General features: G+C 54.4%; 1 protein-coding gene across 1 annotated transcript in view; it reads left to right on the top strand.

The window, feature by feature from the left end:
• Positions 1 to 13823, top strand: part of ARHGEF10L (Rho guanine nucleotide exchange factor 10 like) — a gene marked incomplete at its 5' end in the record, with an annotated part of 123390 nt that overhangs the window by 17180 nt on the left and 92387 nt on the right. The window contains 3 exon segments of the mRNA NM_001134135.1: positions 4497 to 4588; positions 5877 to 5960; positions 10152 to 10321. Coding sequence (NP_001127607.1) covers positions 4497 to 4588; positions 5877 to 5960; positions 10152 to 10321 — 346 coding nt within the window.

Genomic DNA, 13823 nt, shown 5'->3' with positions numbered 1-13823 from the left:
GGCAGCGGAGGTGGTCCTGAGAGCAAGGCTTTGCAGACAGATCACCGGGGTTCAAACTGCCACTGTGCCACTTGCTGGTCAGGTGACTTGGGTAGTGAGGGTGGGTGGGAAGTGACCTCTCTATGCTGTGGGGACCCCCATTCCCCAGCCCAGGACACCAGAGCCAGTAACTGGGCCGGTCGCTCACTGGGTTTTGATAAGGTGCAGCCAGGAGGAGCCTCCCCCTGCCTATGAGTCGGCTCATCAGGTGTTTCCAAATCCCTCCTGAAGCTGCCTGACCTCACCCAGTGACGCCTCTGTCCACCTCCACGTCACCTTTAGAGTTTACATGGGGCTTTCTCTGGTGTTCTCTTGGCTAAACTGCATTCTTTCGGTTAAAGCGTGCTGCAGCCTTGGAGCCGGGTGTTACACTTTCTCTTGGACAGTGTCTGAGTTCGTTTGGGCTGCTGTAAGACAGTGCCATAGATTAGGTGGCTTATAAACAAGAGAAACTTTTTTTTTTTTTTTTGAGATGGAGTCTTGCCGTGTCTCTCAGGCTGGAGTGTAGTGGCACAATCTCAGCTCACTGCAACCTCCGCCTCCCAGGTTCAAGATATTCTCCCATCTCAGCCTCCTGAGTAGCTGGGATTACAGGCATGTACCACCATGCCTGGCTAATTTTTGTATTTTTGGTAGAGACAGGGTTTCACCATATTGGCCAGGCTGGTCTCAAACTCCTGACCTCCAGTGATCCACCCACCTTAACCTTCCAAAGTTCTGGGATTAGAGGCGTGAGCCACCACGCCCTGCCTAAGAGAAACTTATTTCTCACAGTTCTCAAGGCTGGGAGGTCCAGGATCAGGGTGCCAGCAGATTCAGTGTCTGATGAAGGCTCATTTCCTGATCATAGATGGCACCTTCTCACTGTGTCCTTACATGGTGGAAAGGGCAGAGGAGCTCTCTAGGGCCTCTTTTATATGGGCACTAATCCCACACATGGGGGCTCTGCTCTTATGACCTAATCACCTCTGCAAAGGCCCCACTGCCTAATACTATCACCTTGGGGGTAAGGATTTTAACACATGGACTTTTTTTGTCAGGGGAACACAGACATTCATACCATAGTAGCTGGAGACTTGAACTTGCGCCTCTGAGTGTGCCGAGGGCAACTGCTCTCTCTTTTTTCTTTTTTAATAAAATGGTGGCTAAACAGGCAAGAGTTGAGGTAACCATATGCCACAGCAAGCCTGTGATGTAGGTGAATGTCTACATGCAAGTTCTCGACTTCCAGGTGGTCTGGTTGAAACAATAGAAGCTTTGCAGGTAGACGTAGTGTAAGATCCCAGCTCCCACTAATTAGCTGAGTGATTTCTGGGTAAGTAATTGAAACTTTGTGAGGCTCAGTTTCCCCACCTGTAGAATGGGGGTAACAACACCTGCCTCCGGTGTGTTCCTGCAAAATTAAATGTGCAGGCTGGGCTTGTTGGCTCACTCCCAGCACTTTGGGAGGCGAAGGTGGGCAGATCACCTGAGGTCAGGAGTTTGAGACCAGCCTGGCCAACATGGCAAAACCCCATCTCTACTAAAAATACAAAAATTAGGTGGACATAGTGGTGCGTGCCTGTAGTCCCAGCTACTCAGAAGGCTGAGATGGGAGAATTGCTGAAATCCAGGAGGCAGAGGTTGCAGTGAGCTGAGATCGTAAGCCTGGGTGACCGAGTGAGACTGTCAAAAAAAAAAAAAAGAGAAATTAAACGTGCAATTACATGTAAAGCAGAGCAAGCAGTGCATGGCGGATGCTTTGTCACAGTCACTGTCATGGCCACATATCAGAGCAAAGAGGACCTGTGGCTGGGAGACTGTCCAGCCAACTTCTTCTAAGCTCACGTCTGTTCCAGCTGGAATAGTTTGGTTCTGTCTGAGCAATTCCAAGCAACTGATGTGGCGGCTTCAGGATGTTTCTGTGTTGAGGAGGTGGCGGCTCAGTGAAGCAGCTGTTAGAAATCGGGGTTCAGGTGGCTCCCATCAGCCCATCACCCACCTTCCTGGTCCAGAGCAGCCCTGTCCTCTCTTGGCCTTTTCTTCCTGTCATTGGTGGAAAGTGTCTCCCCAGGACCAAATGTGCTGCCTTCCTTGCCCTGGGGTGACACTGCTGACTTCTGGCAGTGAAATGTGAGCTGACACTTGCTCCTCTAATAGGGCAGGTGACTTAGACCTGCATCACCCAGTCCAGTGGCCACTAGTCATGTGTAGCTATTTAAAATTAAATTACTTGAAATCAAATAGAATTAAAAATTAAGTTCCTTAGTCCCACTAGACACATGTCAAGTGCTCAATAGCCACGTGGCTGGTGGCTGCTGCACCAGATAGGACAGGCAGGAGCATTCTCGCCACCACCACCACTCTGCTTATTATCTGAGAGGCAGTGGAGGGCGGCACTCAGAGCCCAGCTTGGGAGCCAGGCAAGCTGGCCTCATGGTCTGGCCTTGCCACTCCCTGGCAGAGTGATCTTGGGCAGGTTCTTCTACTTCCCTGCAGAATGCAGAAGATGCCAGGATCCTGTGTGGTGCTGGGAAGGTGAGGCAGAGGGCCTGGCTCACAGGAGGTGCTCAACAGCGGAGATCCCTCCTCGCAGCCTCCTCCCCTCCCTCTTCCCCTGCCCTGTCCTACTCTTCATCTGCTACAGGCTCGGGTGCCAGGAAGTTCAAGTTGATTCTTTGGCAACGGCGCTGTTCTCTTGACAGTCTAAGGCTTCTGCCCTCTAGGTTGGCATAAGTGGTCTTTGGTTTTTGTTTTGTTTTTTTGAACTTGGACTTTAAAAAAATTCACATTAGAATAGCTTTAGATTTTCAGAGATGTTCTGAAGATGGTACATAGAGCTCCACATACCCCTCATCCAGCTTCCCTGCTATGAGCATCTCACGTGGCCTTGGCACAGTTGTCAAAGCTGAGACCTACGTTGGCACATTACCATTCACTAAACAGATTTTGTGTGGATTTCATCAGTTTTCCTACTTATGTTTATTTTTTGACCCAGGATCCAATCTGGGATCCCACATCGCACTTAACTGTCATGTCTCTGTAGCCTGCTCCAGCCCGCGGCAGTTTCTCAGTCTTTCCTTGATTTCCATGACCTTGAGAATATTGAGGAGTGGTGTTTAGGTGCGGTGGCTCACACCTGTAATCCCAGCACTTTGGGAGGCTGAGGTGGGTGGATCACTTGAGGTCAGGAGTTTGAGACCAGCCTGGCCAACATGGTGAAACCCCGTCTCTACCAAAAGTGCAAAAATTAGCTGGGTGTGGTGGCGCATGCCTGTAATTCCAGCTACTTGGGAGACTGAGGTGGGAGGATTGCTTGAACCTGGGAGGCAGAGGTTGCAGTGAGCCGAGATCGCACCACTGCCCTGAAGCCTGGGCGACAGAGCGAGACTCTGTCTCAAAAAAAAAAAAAAAAACTAAAAAAACTAAAAAACCAAAAAGAGTCTTGAGGAGTAATGCCAGGTATTCGGTACAATGTTCCCCACTCTGGTTTTGTCTGGTGTCTTCTCTGTGATTAGACTGGGGTTATGGGTTTTGGATAAAAACACCATGGAGGTGAAGTACCCATTTCATGACATCATATCAGGACACATGGCACCTGCGTGGCGTCTCTACAGATGCTCACCTGGGTCTCTTGGTTCGGGATGTGTCTGCTGGGCTTCTCTGCTGTTTCCCATTTGCATGTCTGCTCTGTGGAAGGGACTCACTGGGCCAGCCTATCCTCAAGTGTGCATGAGGGACTAAGCTCTACCTCCCACATATAGTCTTTTGAAGCTTTGCAAGTCTTGTTTCTTTTTCTTTTTTTCTTTTTTTTTTTGACGGAATGTCGTGTTGTCATCCAGGCTGGAGTGTAGTGGCATGATCTTGGGTCACTGCAACCTCCCTCTTCTGGGTTCAAGTGATTCTTGTGCACCAGCCTCCTGAGTAGCTGGGGCTACAGGCATGCACCACCACGCCTGGCTAATTTTTGTATTTTTAGTAGAGACGGAGTTCCACCATGTTGGACAGGCTGGTCTTGAACTCCTGACCTCAAGTGATCCACATGCCTTGGCCTCCCAAAGTGCTGTGATTACAGGCATGAGCCACTGTGCCCAGCCAAGTCCTTGTTTCTTGCAAGAGGCAGGGATCCCCCAGCCTGCCCCTTCTGTTGTATGTGGGAGAGTGGAGAGGTGGAGGTTCCCTTTGAGTCTGCACTGGGGAGAGACGAGACAGCCCCCTTGCGGAGAGTGCTTGGTGCTTATCACTGTGAACACGGTTGATCTTCATGCTCTAGTGAAGTGCCAGCCCAACCTTGTGCGTGCCTTCTAAAGATGAGGAGCCTAGGGGCTTGTCTGAGGCCAACTCCACCTCGGGTCTCCCCAGCATCCTGGCCCTCGGCCCACTTTTGCCCATCATGTCCCGCTGACCAGGTGAGGGGCTGCCAGAGGCTTCTGGGGGCCACCTCTGGACACCTCTGCAGTGCCGTCTCTTGCCCACAGGGTGCCAGCCTGGGTGAGCAATGGGGATGCAGCGGATGCAGCCTTCTCCGGGGCCCGGCACTCCAGCTGGAAGCGGAAGAGTTCTCGTCGCAGTAAGTCTCCCCTCCGGCCCACCGCCCACCCCAGGTAGCAAGCTCCAGGATATCCTAGTCTTCCCTAACCCAAGAGCTGATGTGGGCTCCTGTGATCCCAGGGTTCATCCTCACTGGGGGCTGCTGTGGCCCTGGAGGACCAACCACTGCCCCCAAGAGCCGAGGTCCAGGATCAGTTGACACACCCAGTTTTTCATCTGCTCCTCAAATACTTACGAAGTTCCCACAACAGCCCAGGGCGGCCCAGTGGTGGGAGTGCCCTGGGGACCAAGATGAGGTCCTTCTGTTAACAGAACCAGACACCTTGCCATGGGAAGGTGCCTGCCCAGATGAGCCCTGCAGAAAGAGAGGGAGGCAGCAGGGGTGGGGGAAAGAGGGTCCCAGACAGAGGGGCCAACTTGTACAAGGGCCTAAGGGCAGGAGAACCCCTGACTCCTGGGAAGCAGCAAGGGCCTCATCTGTGGGGTGTGGGGGAGCGTTATGGGGTGAGGTGTGGCTGTGGGCCCTGCAGCTCCTCAGGGCCCCAGAGGCAGTGCTTAAGGTTCTCAAGGCAATAGGAAGCCACAGAAGGAAGGCCAGTGATGTGGCTGCCTTTGCCTTTCAGTCCCATTGCACTGGGGTGGGGGCAGTGTAGGAGACCAGGTGGGGAGGGGTGGAGCCCGCTGGGAGGCTATCGTGGTCTTGTAGGACAGGAAGTCTGAGGATGGGAACTAGGGGTCTAGAGAGAGGTGGGCAGGCCTGGGAGCTGGTGTGGGGAGGAAGAGGGGGCTCTGACAGGGCTCTAGGGGCCCAGGACCTAGGGAAGCATCACAGGCCAGTGGGTCTTATGACTTCTTCCTGGAAGGCCTGTGGGTCAAGGACCGGCTCCCATCAGGGGTGGGGGCTGGTTTTCCAAGTCCTAGCACTGCTCAGTGACGAGGGGCTAGCCCCGGGGTCCTGGGTGACTGAGGATGCTAGGGCCAGGGCACAGGTGCTGGACTGCATCATGCTCCCTGCAGGGGCCGGGAGCAGCTGTCCATTAGCCAGATGGGCAGGCCTGCGGGCAGCAGGGAGCCAGGTGGGGTCTGTGTGGTCACTGGAAGGGCACCTTGGAAGGGGTGGGGGGCGGGGAGAAGCGGGGGAGCCGGCATCCCCTGAGAGCAGCTGGCGGGGCTGAGGGCTGGGCTGGGCTTGCAGAAAGGAGGGTGCTGCGTGCCACCAGCTGGTGCAGTCTTGATGTCATCTGCAGCACCTCTGGCCAGGCTGCCACAGCCCGCGTTGGTGCTCTCTCTCCCCGCTTCCTTCCCAGTTGACCGGTTCACTTTCCCCGCCCTGGAAGAGGATGTGATTTATGACGACGTCCCCTGCGAGAGCCCAGATGCGCATCAGCCTGGTATGATGTCTGCAGTGCTTCCCTGTTTCTCTTGGGGACAGGGGAGGGAGGCTGGGACCGGGGAGGGTTGTCTCCTTCTGTTTTCTTCTGTCCCCACCTGGCCAAGTGCCCCTCCTTCTTGTCTTTAGAAACAACTGTAGTCATCAGGGAGAATCTGGAGATGGCTGAGGGCGTGGCCACCGGGGCCGGGCAGGGCTTGGGCATCATGGGCAGGGCCATGCTCCGGCTGTGGGTCCCCGGGCAGGTCATCACCTTTCCAAGCCTTGATTCCTCCCTCAGGAAAATGGGGCCATACTCCAGGCTTTCCAGGGCTGCTGGGGAAGATGACAGACTGTTACACTCAAAGGGTGAAGCAGATAAAGCTTTGCAAAGCCCTGCGCCCTGCTCTGGGTTGAGGGCTGAGGTGGGCAGGCAGGCAGGCGATTGTGGCCACAGAGGGGAGATGGGGCGGGCCTGGGGCGAGTCTTGCTGGAACTCACCTGATGGGAGAGAGGACTGTTCATTGACAATTAACAGGAAGAGCCGTCTTTGCTTGGACACTTTAGGCCAAGCATATTTTCAATCATGTAACGGCTTCAAGACTTTGGGATGTTACGTTCTCATTTTACAGATAAGGGAACGGCAGAGGCAGGGCTAGAATTTGAATGTGGGTCATTCTGACCCCAAGTTCAATGCTCTGTCCCCTACCCCCAGGAGGATTTGAGTGGCATTTTCTGACAGATGAGGCACATTTGATCCCACTGATCCCACGACCCCATGAGGTCAGTAGGGCCAGGCTTATTTATGGCTCCCATGATGAAGAGGTTAAATCACCAGCCCCAGAGTACACAGCCAGGATTTGAACAGACGACTTCTTTTCCTACTATGCGATTCTTCCTGTTTTCAGGGGCTCTCCATCCAATGGGGAAGCACAGCCCCTGCTTTTGAGGAGCTCCGAGTCTGATGGGGCAGCTCTAATCATCCTTGAGCAGCACAAAGCGCAATGGGAGAAACACACAGACAACACGGCAAGGTCCGAGGGCCCCAGAGCCACACTCCTGACTCCTGTCTCAGGAACGGGGACACCTGGGCCAAGGATATGCTTATCCCTTTAGCAAGCCTGGGATGTGCTTAGAGCATATTTTCCTGTTTGTAGCTCACTTGAGTCCAGGGAGCAATGGATTCCCACTGTATTAGGAAGCAAAGGAGTCTCAGAAAAGTCCCAGAGCTGGGAGGTCTGAGCGGCTGAGGGGCCTCAGTTGTTGTTTAACCCATTTGGCCTATTTCCCACCTGAGTTCAATCAAGCCACTAAGTCCCTGGCTCCTGTCTTCGCTGTCCTCAGGGTCTGGGAGGATGTGGCATGTTCATGGCCTGGGTGTCACACAGCCTGTGTTTGCACCCTAGCTCTGAGCCTGCAAATGAGGACCACAATACCCACCCCAGGATCCCCGTATGCTGGGCTGTGGGAGGATCAATTGCAACAAGGCTGCACAGAGCTCAGTGCAGGGCGGGCTCTTGGAGACGCTCTTCACACAGGGCTGCTGTTGCTGTTGTTGTTAGCGTTATGCCTGCCGAGGGTCCCAGCACTGGCCTGCCTGGGGCTGATGTGGGCTCAGCAGGAGCTCGGAGAGGAGCTCGGGCTAGCTCTGCCATTGATTTGGGCACAGGGCTTTGTGCCTTTGTGCCTTGGCTTCTTCGTATAAAGCAGGAAAATCCCCAGCTCACAGGCCTTTGGGGAGGGTCACACAGGGTCCTGGCCAATCTCTCTGGGCCTCAGTTGACCCATCTGTAGAACTGGGGCAATAATAGCCAGTCCTAGGGTGGTCGCATGGATTCCATGAGGTAATTGATGAGAACACTGAGCAGGAAGCATGAGGGGACCCTTATGTGGTCCCTGAAAGCTGAGGAGTTGGCCCTCGGGCTGCACACAGGCACAAGAGTTCTGTGACTCTGTCTCCACTGGAGAGGATATTTCTATATGTGTAGATGGCGGGGACTTCAATGGAAGGTGGTGTGGAGCCCCAGCCCCACTCACTCTTACTGTGGCCAGCCACATCTCTCCCATCTGTCTAACAGGAGGAGTGATCATTCACACCCTGCTGTCTGCACAGGGCTGCTGGGAGCCGTGGCACACTGAGGATGAAGGTGGTTGGGTGCATGGCTCAGCCCTGTGTAGGTGTGGACCTGCCACATGCTGCCGGGGTTCCTCCTCAGGGCTACCCCGAGAACTCTGCCTCTTTGGTCACTAGTCGAGGAGCCTCCATTACACTAATGGGATAATCAGCTTGGCCTTCTGAAGGTCGCAGCTGCTCCACTCTCTAAAGACATTAGTTATCATTATCTTTTGCTTAAAAATAACCTCATGTTCCCTCCTGGTTCTGGGACCCGTCTCCCGCTAAGCTTTGGCACATCTGTTTTGTTCTTTGGCTGACACTCTTGCCCCCAACCCCTTGTACCCCAGCTTTCCTGTGGGGTGAAACTGGGGGGCCCTGGGTCTATGGACTGACACCCAAGCTCCCCCAGAGCCACCATGAGTGATGGCCTACTGCTCTCAGCCACGTGCGTGCTATGTGCCAGGCACTTTGCCAAGAGCTCCTTGGCTGTTTTATTTACTCGACCTGTCTGCTTATTATTAGCCCCATTTTGCAGAGAGGTCTGATGACCAAAGCTCGCAGTTTTTCGGCACAGTCATTTCTGAGCAGATTTCTTTTCTTCTTCTTTTTTTTGAGATGTTGTCTCTCTCTGTCACCCAGGCTGGAGTTCAGTGGCATGATCTTGGTTCACTTCAGCCTCCATCTCCCGGGTTCAAGCAGTTCTCCTGCCTCAGCCTCCCGAGTAGCTGGGACTACAGGCGCCTGCTACCACACCCAGCTAGTTTTCGTATTTTTAGTAGAGACGGGGTTTCACCATGTTGGCCAGGCTGGTCTCGAACTCCTGACCTCAGGCAATCCACCTGTCTCAGCTTCCCAAAGTGGTGGGATTATAGGCGTGAGCCACTGCGAGTGGTCAGATTCCTTTTTTTTTGTTGTTAAAAAAAAACCCTTCCCAATGCTATATTTCTTCTGTGATGACAAAAGCATTTTCATCTTCATGTACTTTTTGCCGTCTGACCCCAGTTTCATGAGGTCTGCAGTTCTCCAGGTAACAGATGAAGAAATGAAACCCAGTGGGGCAAAGGGCCTTGCCCAAGATCCCCCAGTGACGGAGCTGGGGCTGAGACCCTGTGTTCCGGCCTCAGGACAGTGGCTTTCCCACCTCAGGCTTCAAGCGGCATCTCATAGCCCAGTTGAATGGGCCCCACGAGTGCCCTGGCCCTTGTGGGAACTGTCCCTCCAGACTTTTAGCTTTTTGTCCCCAAGTTTTCAGCCCAAGGCATTTCCCGCAGGCTTAGGAAGGAAAAGAGCTCCTGGACTCTGGGCCAGCTGCGCCCCCTACTGGAAGATCCCAGGCTGCATGTGAACTCAGATTTGGGGTGAGGAGTCCTGAGGCCCCAACAATCTCTGTTTCATTCCTGAGGATGCTGAGGGCCTGAGCCAGGACTTGGCCCTGGGTCTTCTCTTTTCCAGTAAGAAACAGGCCACGTGTGGTGGCTCGGCTGGGTGTGGTGGCTCACGCCTGTAACCCTGGCACTTTGGGAGGCCGTGGCAGGAGGATCACTTGAGCCCAGGAGCTCAAGACCAGCCTGGGCAACATAACAAGACTCCGTCTCTACCAAAAAATAAAAAATTAGCTGGGTGTGATGGTGCATGCCTGTAGTCCCAGCTACCTGGGAGGCTGAGATGGGAGGATCACTTGAGCCCAGGAGTTTGAGGCCGCAGTGAGCTGTGATTGTACCACTGCACTCCAGCCTGAGTGAGACAATGAGACCCTGTCTCTAAAAAAAAATTGCCAAGGAGGCCCAGAATGAGCGCTGAGACCATACAAAAGCAGTGCTGGGAGCAAAAGGAAGTGAGTGGGCCCGTGCACGTCTGATGCATTTCTTGTGTTTTCCCCATTTTCCCCGTTTTCTCAGGCCCTCCTCACCCTACAAGGGGGAAGATGTATTATCATCTTTGTTTCATGGTTGAGGAAGTAGAGCTGGACCCCCGGGGCCCCCACGTTCTCCCTGACCCCCCCTCGCCCCACCTGGGTTCAGAAATTGGGTCTGAGGCTGGAAGTCTGGTTGGCTTGGCCTCAGGGCCTGGGCTCACCAGCTGCCACTTGGCCAGCAGGGGCAGAGAGGAACCTGCTCTACGAGGATGCGCACCGGGCTGGGGCCCCTCGGCAGGCGGAGGACCTAGGCTGGAGCTCCAGTGAGTTCGAGAGCTACAGTGAGGACTCGGGGGAGGAGGCCAAGCCGGAGGTCGAGCCCGCCAAGCACCGAGTGTCCTTCCAGCCCAAGGTGAGGGGACCGGGGGTGTCGCTCACCTCAGTCAGGGCACAGAGACCCCTTCAGGGAGGGAGGGAGGGAGAAGGGTGGTGAGGGCCAGGCCCAGGACTCACGTCTGGGTCCCAGGGATTCCTGGGAATGTGTGGTGAGAGGGGAGCCAGAAGCCCAGGTCATCCTGAAACAGGAGGTGACCCGTAGACATTGCTGTTGGCAGCCCTAAGCCCGGGATGGGCATGGCTGGTACCTGGCACAGGTGCTCCCCCCACCCCCTTGCTATGGCAGACCTGGTCGATTGATCCTGTTGCTCATGGGCTCAGACTGGGCTTCAGAGTCCTCTCAATGCCGCACTCCAGGTAGCCCAGCCACTTGCTTAGAGGTGGAGCCTGGATCAGATCCACTTGCTCTCCCCGCCTTCTGGGACCGATGCTCAGACCAGGCCTCAGCCCCCGCAGTCCTCTCTGCTCTGGGGCAGTGGACAGTGGGGGCTGCTGTGGCTAAGCCAGAGCGGCCTGGAAGGCTTCTCTCCGGGGCCTCACATGGTGCCATCCATGCATTCGGCCTTCCTGGTGTTTCTGCCTGGAGCAGAGGCCATTCTGCTTATGTCCTGGAGGGGAGCCCCTGAGGCTGCGAGGAGGATAGGTCATCTGGTTCCTTCTTTCCCATGACACCCATGCTCCTTCCCTGTGGTTCTGCAGAAGCCACCAAGAGGCAGTGTCTGTCCGTGCTGAGATTTTAGTTTCATGGGGACAGCTTCTTACAGGCCCTGACTGAGCAGAGGGGATGGCGTCCCTCTCAGGCTACTTTTATTTTTATTTTTATTAATTATTCTTTTGAGACAGAGTCTCACTCTTTCGCCCAGGCTGGAGTACAGTGGCCCTATCTCGGCTCACTGTAACCTCTGTTTCCCGGGTTCAAGCAATTTTCTGCCTCAGCCTCCCGGGTAGCTGGGATTACAGGTATGCACCATCACGCCTGGCTAATTTTTGTATTTTTGTAGAGATGGGGTTTCGTCATGTTGCCCAGGATGGTCTCAAACTCCTGGCCTCAAGTGAGCCACCTGCCTCGGCCTCCCCAAAGTGTTGGGATTACAGGTGTGAGCCACCATGCCCAGCCTCAAGCTCCTTTTAAAAGATGTAGCAGGGCAGGAGAGCTCCACCTGGGGCCATTCCTGCATGGGCAGGGTGGGGACAAGAGAGGGGACTTTTCCGGTGCCTCCCACCTTTTCTGGGCTTGGGGGATCCACTCGGAGAGGCATGCTGGCCAGAGGAACACCCACACCTGAGTCCTCAGGCAGCCATTCCTCAGACCAAGATGGGCTCCCTGAGTCCTGAGCAAGCCTGGGACTGAGCAGGTCTCTCTGAGCCTGCTGTTTCCAGGGATGGGCCTCCATGGATGGGCTGTGGAAAACAGCCTTAATGTGTTGCTAGCCAAAAAGCGAAGCATTTACAACACCTACTGTGTGCCTAGCCCATATCTTCAGTTGTGGGATGGGATACATTGGAACAGGAAGACCTAATCAGTGCTCAGTGAACCTTTACGGTCCATAGGAGACACTGAATGGGAAATAGTTTGTCAAAAATGAAGACAAAATGCTGGTCATCATGATCAGTGTGGTACAATTTTCAAAGCTAAACTATCATGCCCTTCAAAACATAATGAAGACAAAAATGCCTTTGCGTAAACATGAGCCTGTGTCCAGCCTGGCTGTGTGCCTGATAGGGGTAGGGACTGATAAGACCAATCAGAGATGCCTCTGAGAGCGGTGAGTTGGAGCTGGGCTTAGGAGCCAGAGGAGACAGGACAGGTGATCCAGGCTGGAGGAGCGGCCCAGGCAGAAGCCCAGGAACAGCTCGTTGCTGCTTCCTGCAGTTCAGAAGGGGCAGCATGCACTGCTTTAGGGAAGGGGGCTTTGGTTATGAAGCCCCCACTCCCCCCAGTACCCTCTCCATATGGCAGGACCCATGCGTCCCAGCCCTGCTCTGGGCAGTGTGACCAGATGGGGCTCTCGAGTCCTGGCCCAGCCTTTTAGCCTCAGCCTCTGGCGTTCCTCCTCCTGTCCCATGTTGGCCCCGGCCCTCTTGCTGGGACTGGGAGGAAACCATGAGTGTCTCTCAGAGGGAAGGAGGGATGACGATGCTGAATTCAGGCTTTCCAGTGGTGGTCCCCATTCTTCCATGGGCATCAGAATCACATGGGTAACTGGTCGAATCACAGATGCCAGGGCCTCAAGAGGGACTCTGATTCAGGGGTTGGGTGGGGCCCGGTAATCTGCCTTTTAAGCAGCTCTCTGCCCCCAGGGGTACAAGGGGCCCACGGAGCACTCCAAGAAATGCTGGGCCATGCTCACCATGGCCTGGCCCTGGGAATGGGACCTCTGGAGGCTGCCTGTGAGCTCGTGTCCCTCACACTCTGAGGCTGGGGGCTTTGGACCCTTCCTCAGCAGACAAACTATGTGGCACAGTTGTTGGGATTTCTAACCACTTGGAGTTTTTCTCTGGCTGTGGCCAAGGCCCACCTGCTCACTGATCAGCAGGCTCCTAGGGAGACAGGAGGTTGTGGAGGGCTTTTCCTCTGGTACCCACTTCTGCCAGGGACTCTACTGAGCCTGCCTGTGGTGCTTCACCCTCCTGAGCCGCTTGGGGCGCACCTGCTCACCCGCTGGCATTGCAGCAGCTGCATGTTTTAGGGCCACTGCTGCTTGGCTATGTGCTGTGTGTGCTGCGGGCACAAGCTGACAGCAGGGGTCTGGGGATGTGTTTCGTCCTGTTCTTGGAGTCTGACCATGGCCAGGCACCCTGCCCAGCTGCAACTAATGGAACCCCTTCTTCAGAGATCGGAAGAGGCCATCCCTAGGCAGGTGGACTCTTGCCAAAAAAAGTGACCATGGGGTCTGTAGAGGGGCATGGACCCAAGTGGAAGCAGCTGCCTCATCCTGTTATGTGAACAAGTGGTCCTCCTGGTGCCAATCCGGGATATGTGGTTTTTTTTTTTTCCAGTTGTGGGATGGATTGCATTGAACTCTCCCGCTCTCCAGTGGTGACCTCTTTGAAAACAAGGCCTCTGATCCAGCTGGATGGGGACTGGGCAGAACTCATGGATTCATTACAGAAATGCCAGCCCTGGCCCAGCCTGGTCCACCCCCTGCTCTGATCTGGCCAACTCAGCAAGTGGCCTCTGATCCTAACATTTCCTAGTTCTTCTGACCCTGAGAGAAGTGAGGGAGCACCAGAAGGCCCAGGGGCTTTATGGTTTTATTGTGTGAAACTATTTTATGGATGAACAGGACTCAGGTCAAACCCCAAACTCCCCAGTTTTTTGGGAATCTGGGCAGCTCTCAGAGGGACCCCTGTTCTGCATGCATACTTCTTTGCATAACAATATTGAACATTTGCCTAGAATTGTACACTTTACAAAGCAGTGTCATTTAATGTTCCCAGTACCCTAAGTGGTCAGTATCATTGTCCTCAAGATTCTCATTTTGTTGATCAGAAAACCTGTGGTGAAGCTCAGAGAG

The sequence above is a fragment of the Pongo abelii genome, chromosome 1 (genome assembly GCF_028885655.2).
Source record: "Pongo abelii isolate AG06213 chromosome 1, NHGRI_mPonAbe1-v2.0_pri, whole genome shotgun sequence".
NCBI classification, from domain to species: Eukaryota; Metazoa; Chordata; class Mammalia; order Primates; family Hominidae; genus Pongo; species Pongo abelii.
Note: the sequence above shows the minus strand (reverse complement) of the source record. Positions and strands in the feature narration are given on the sequence as shown.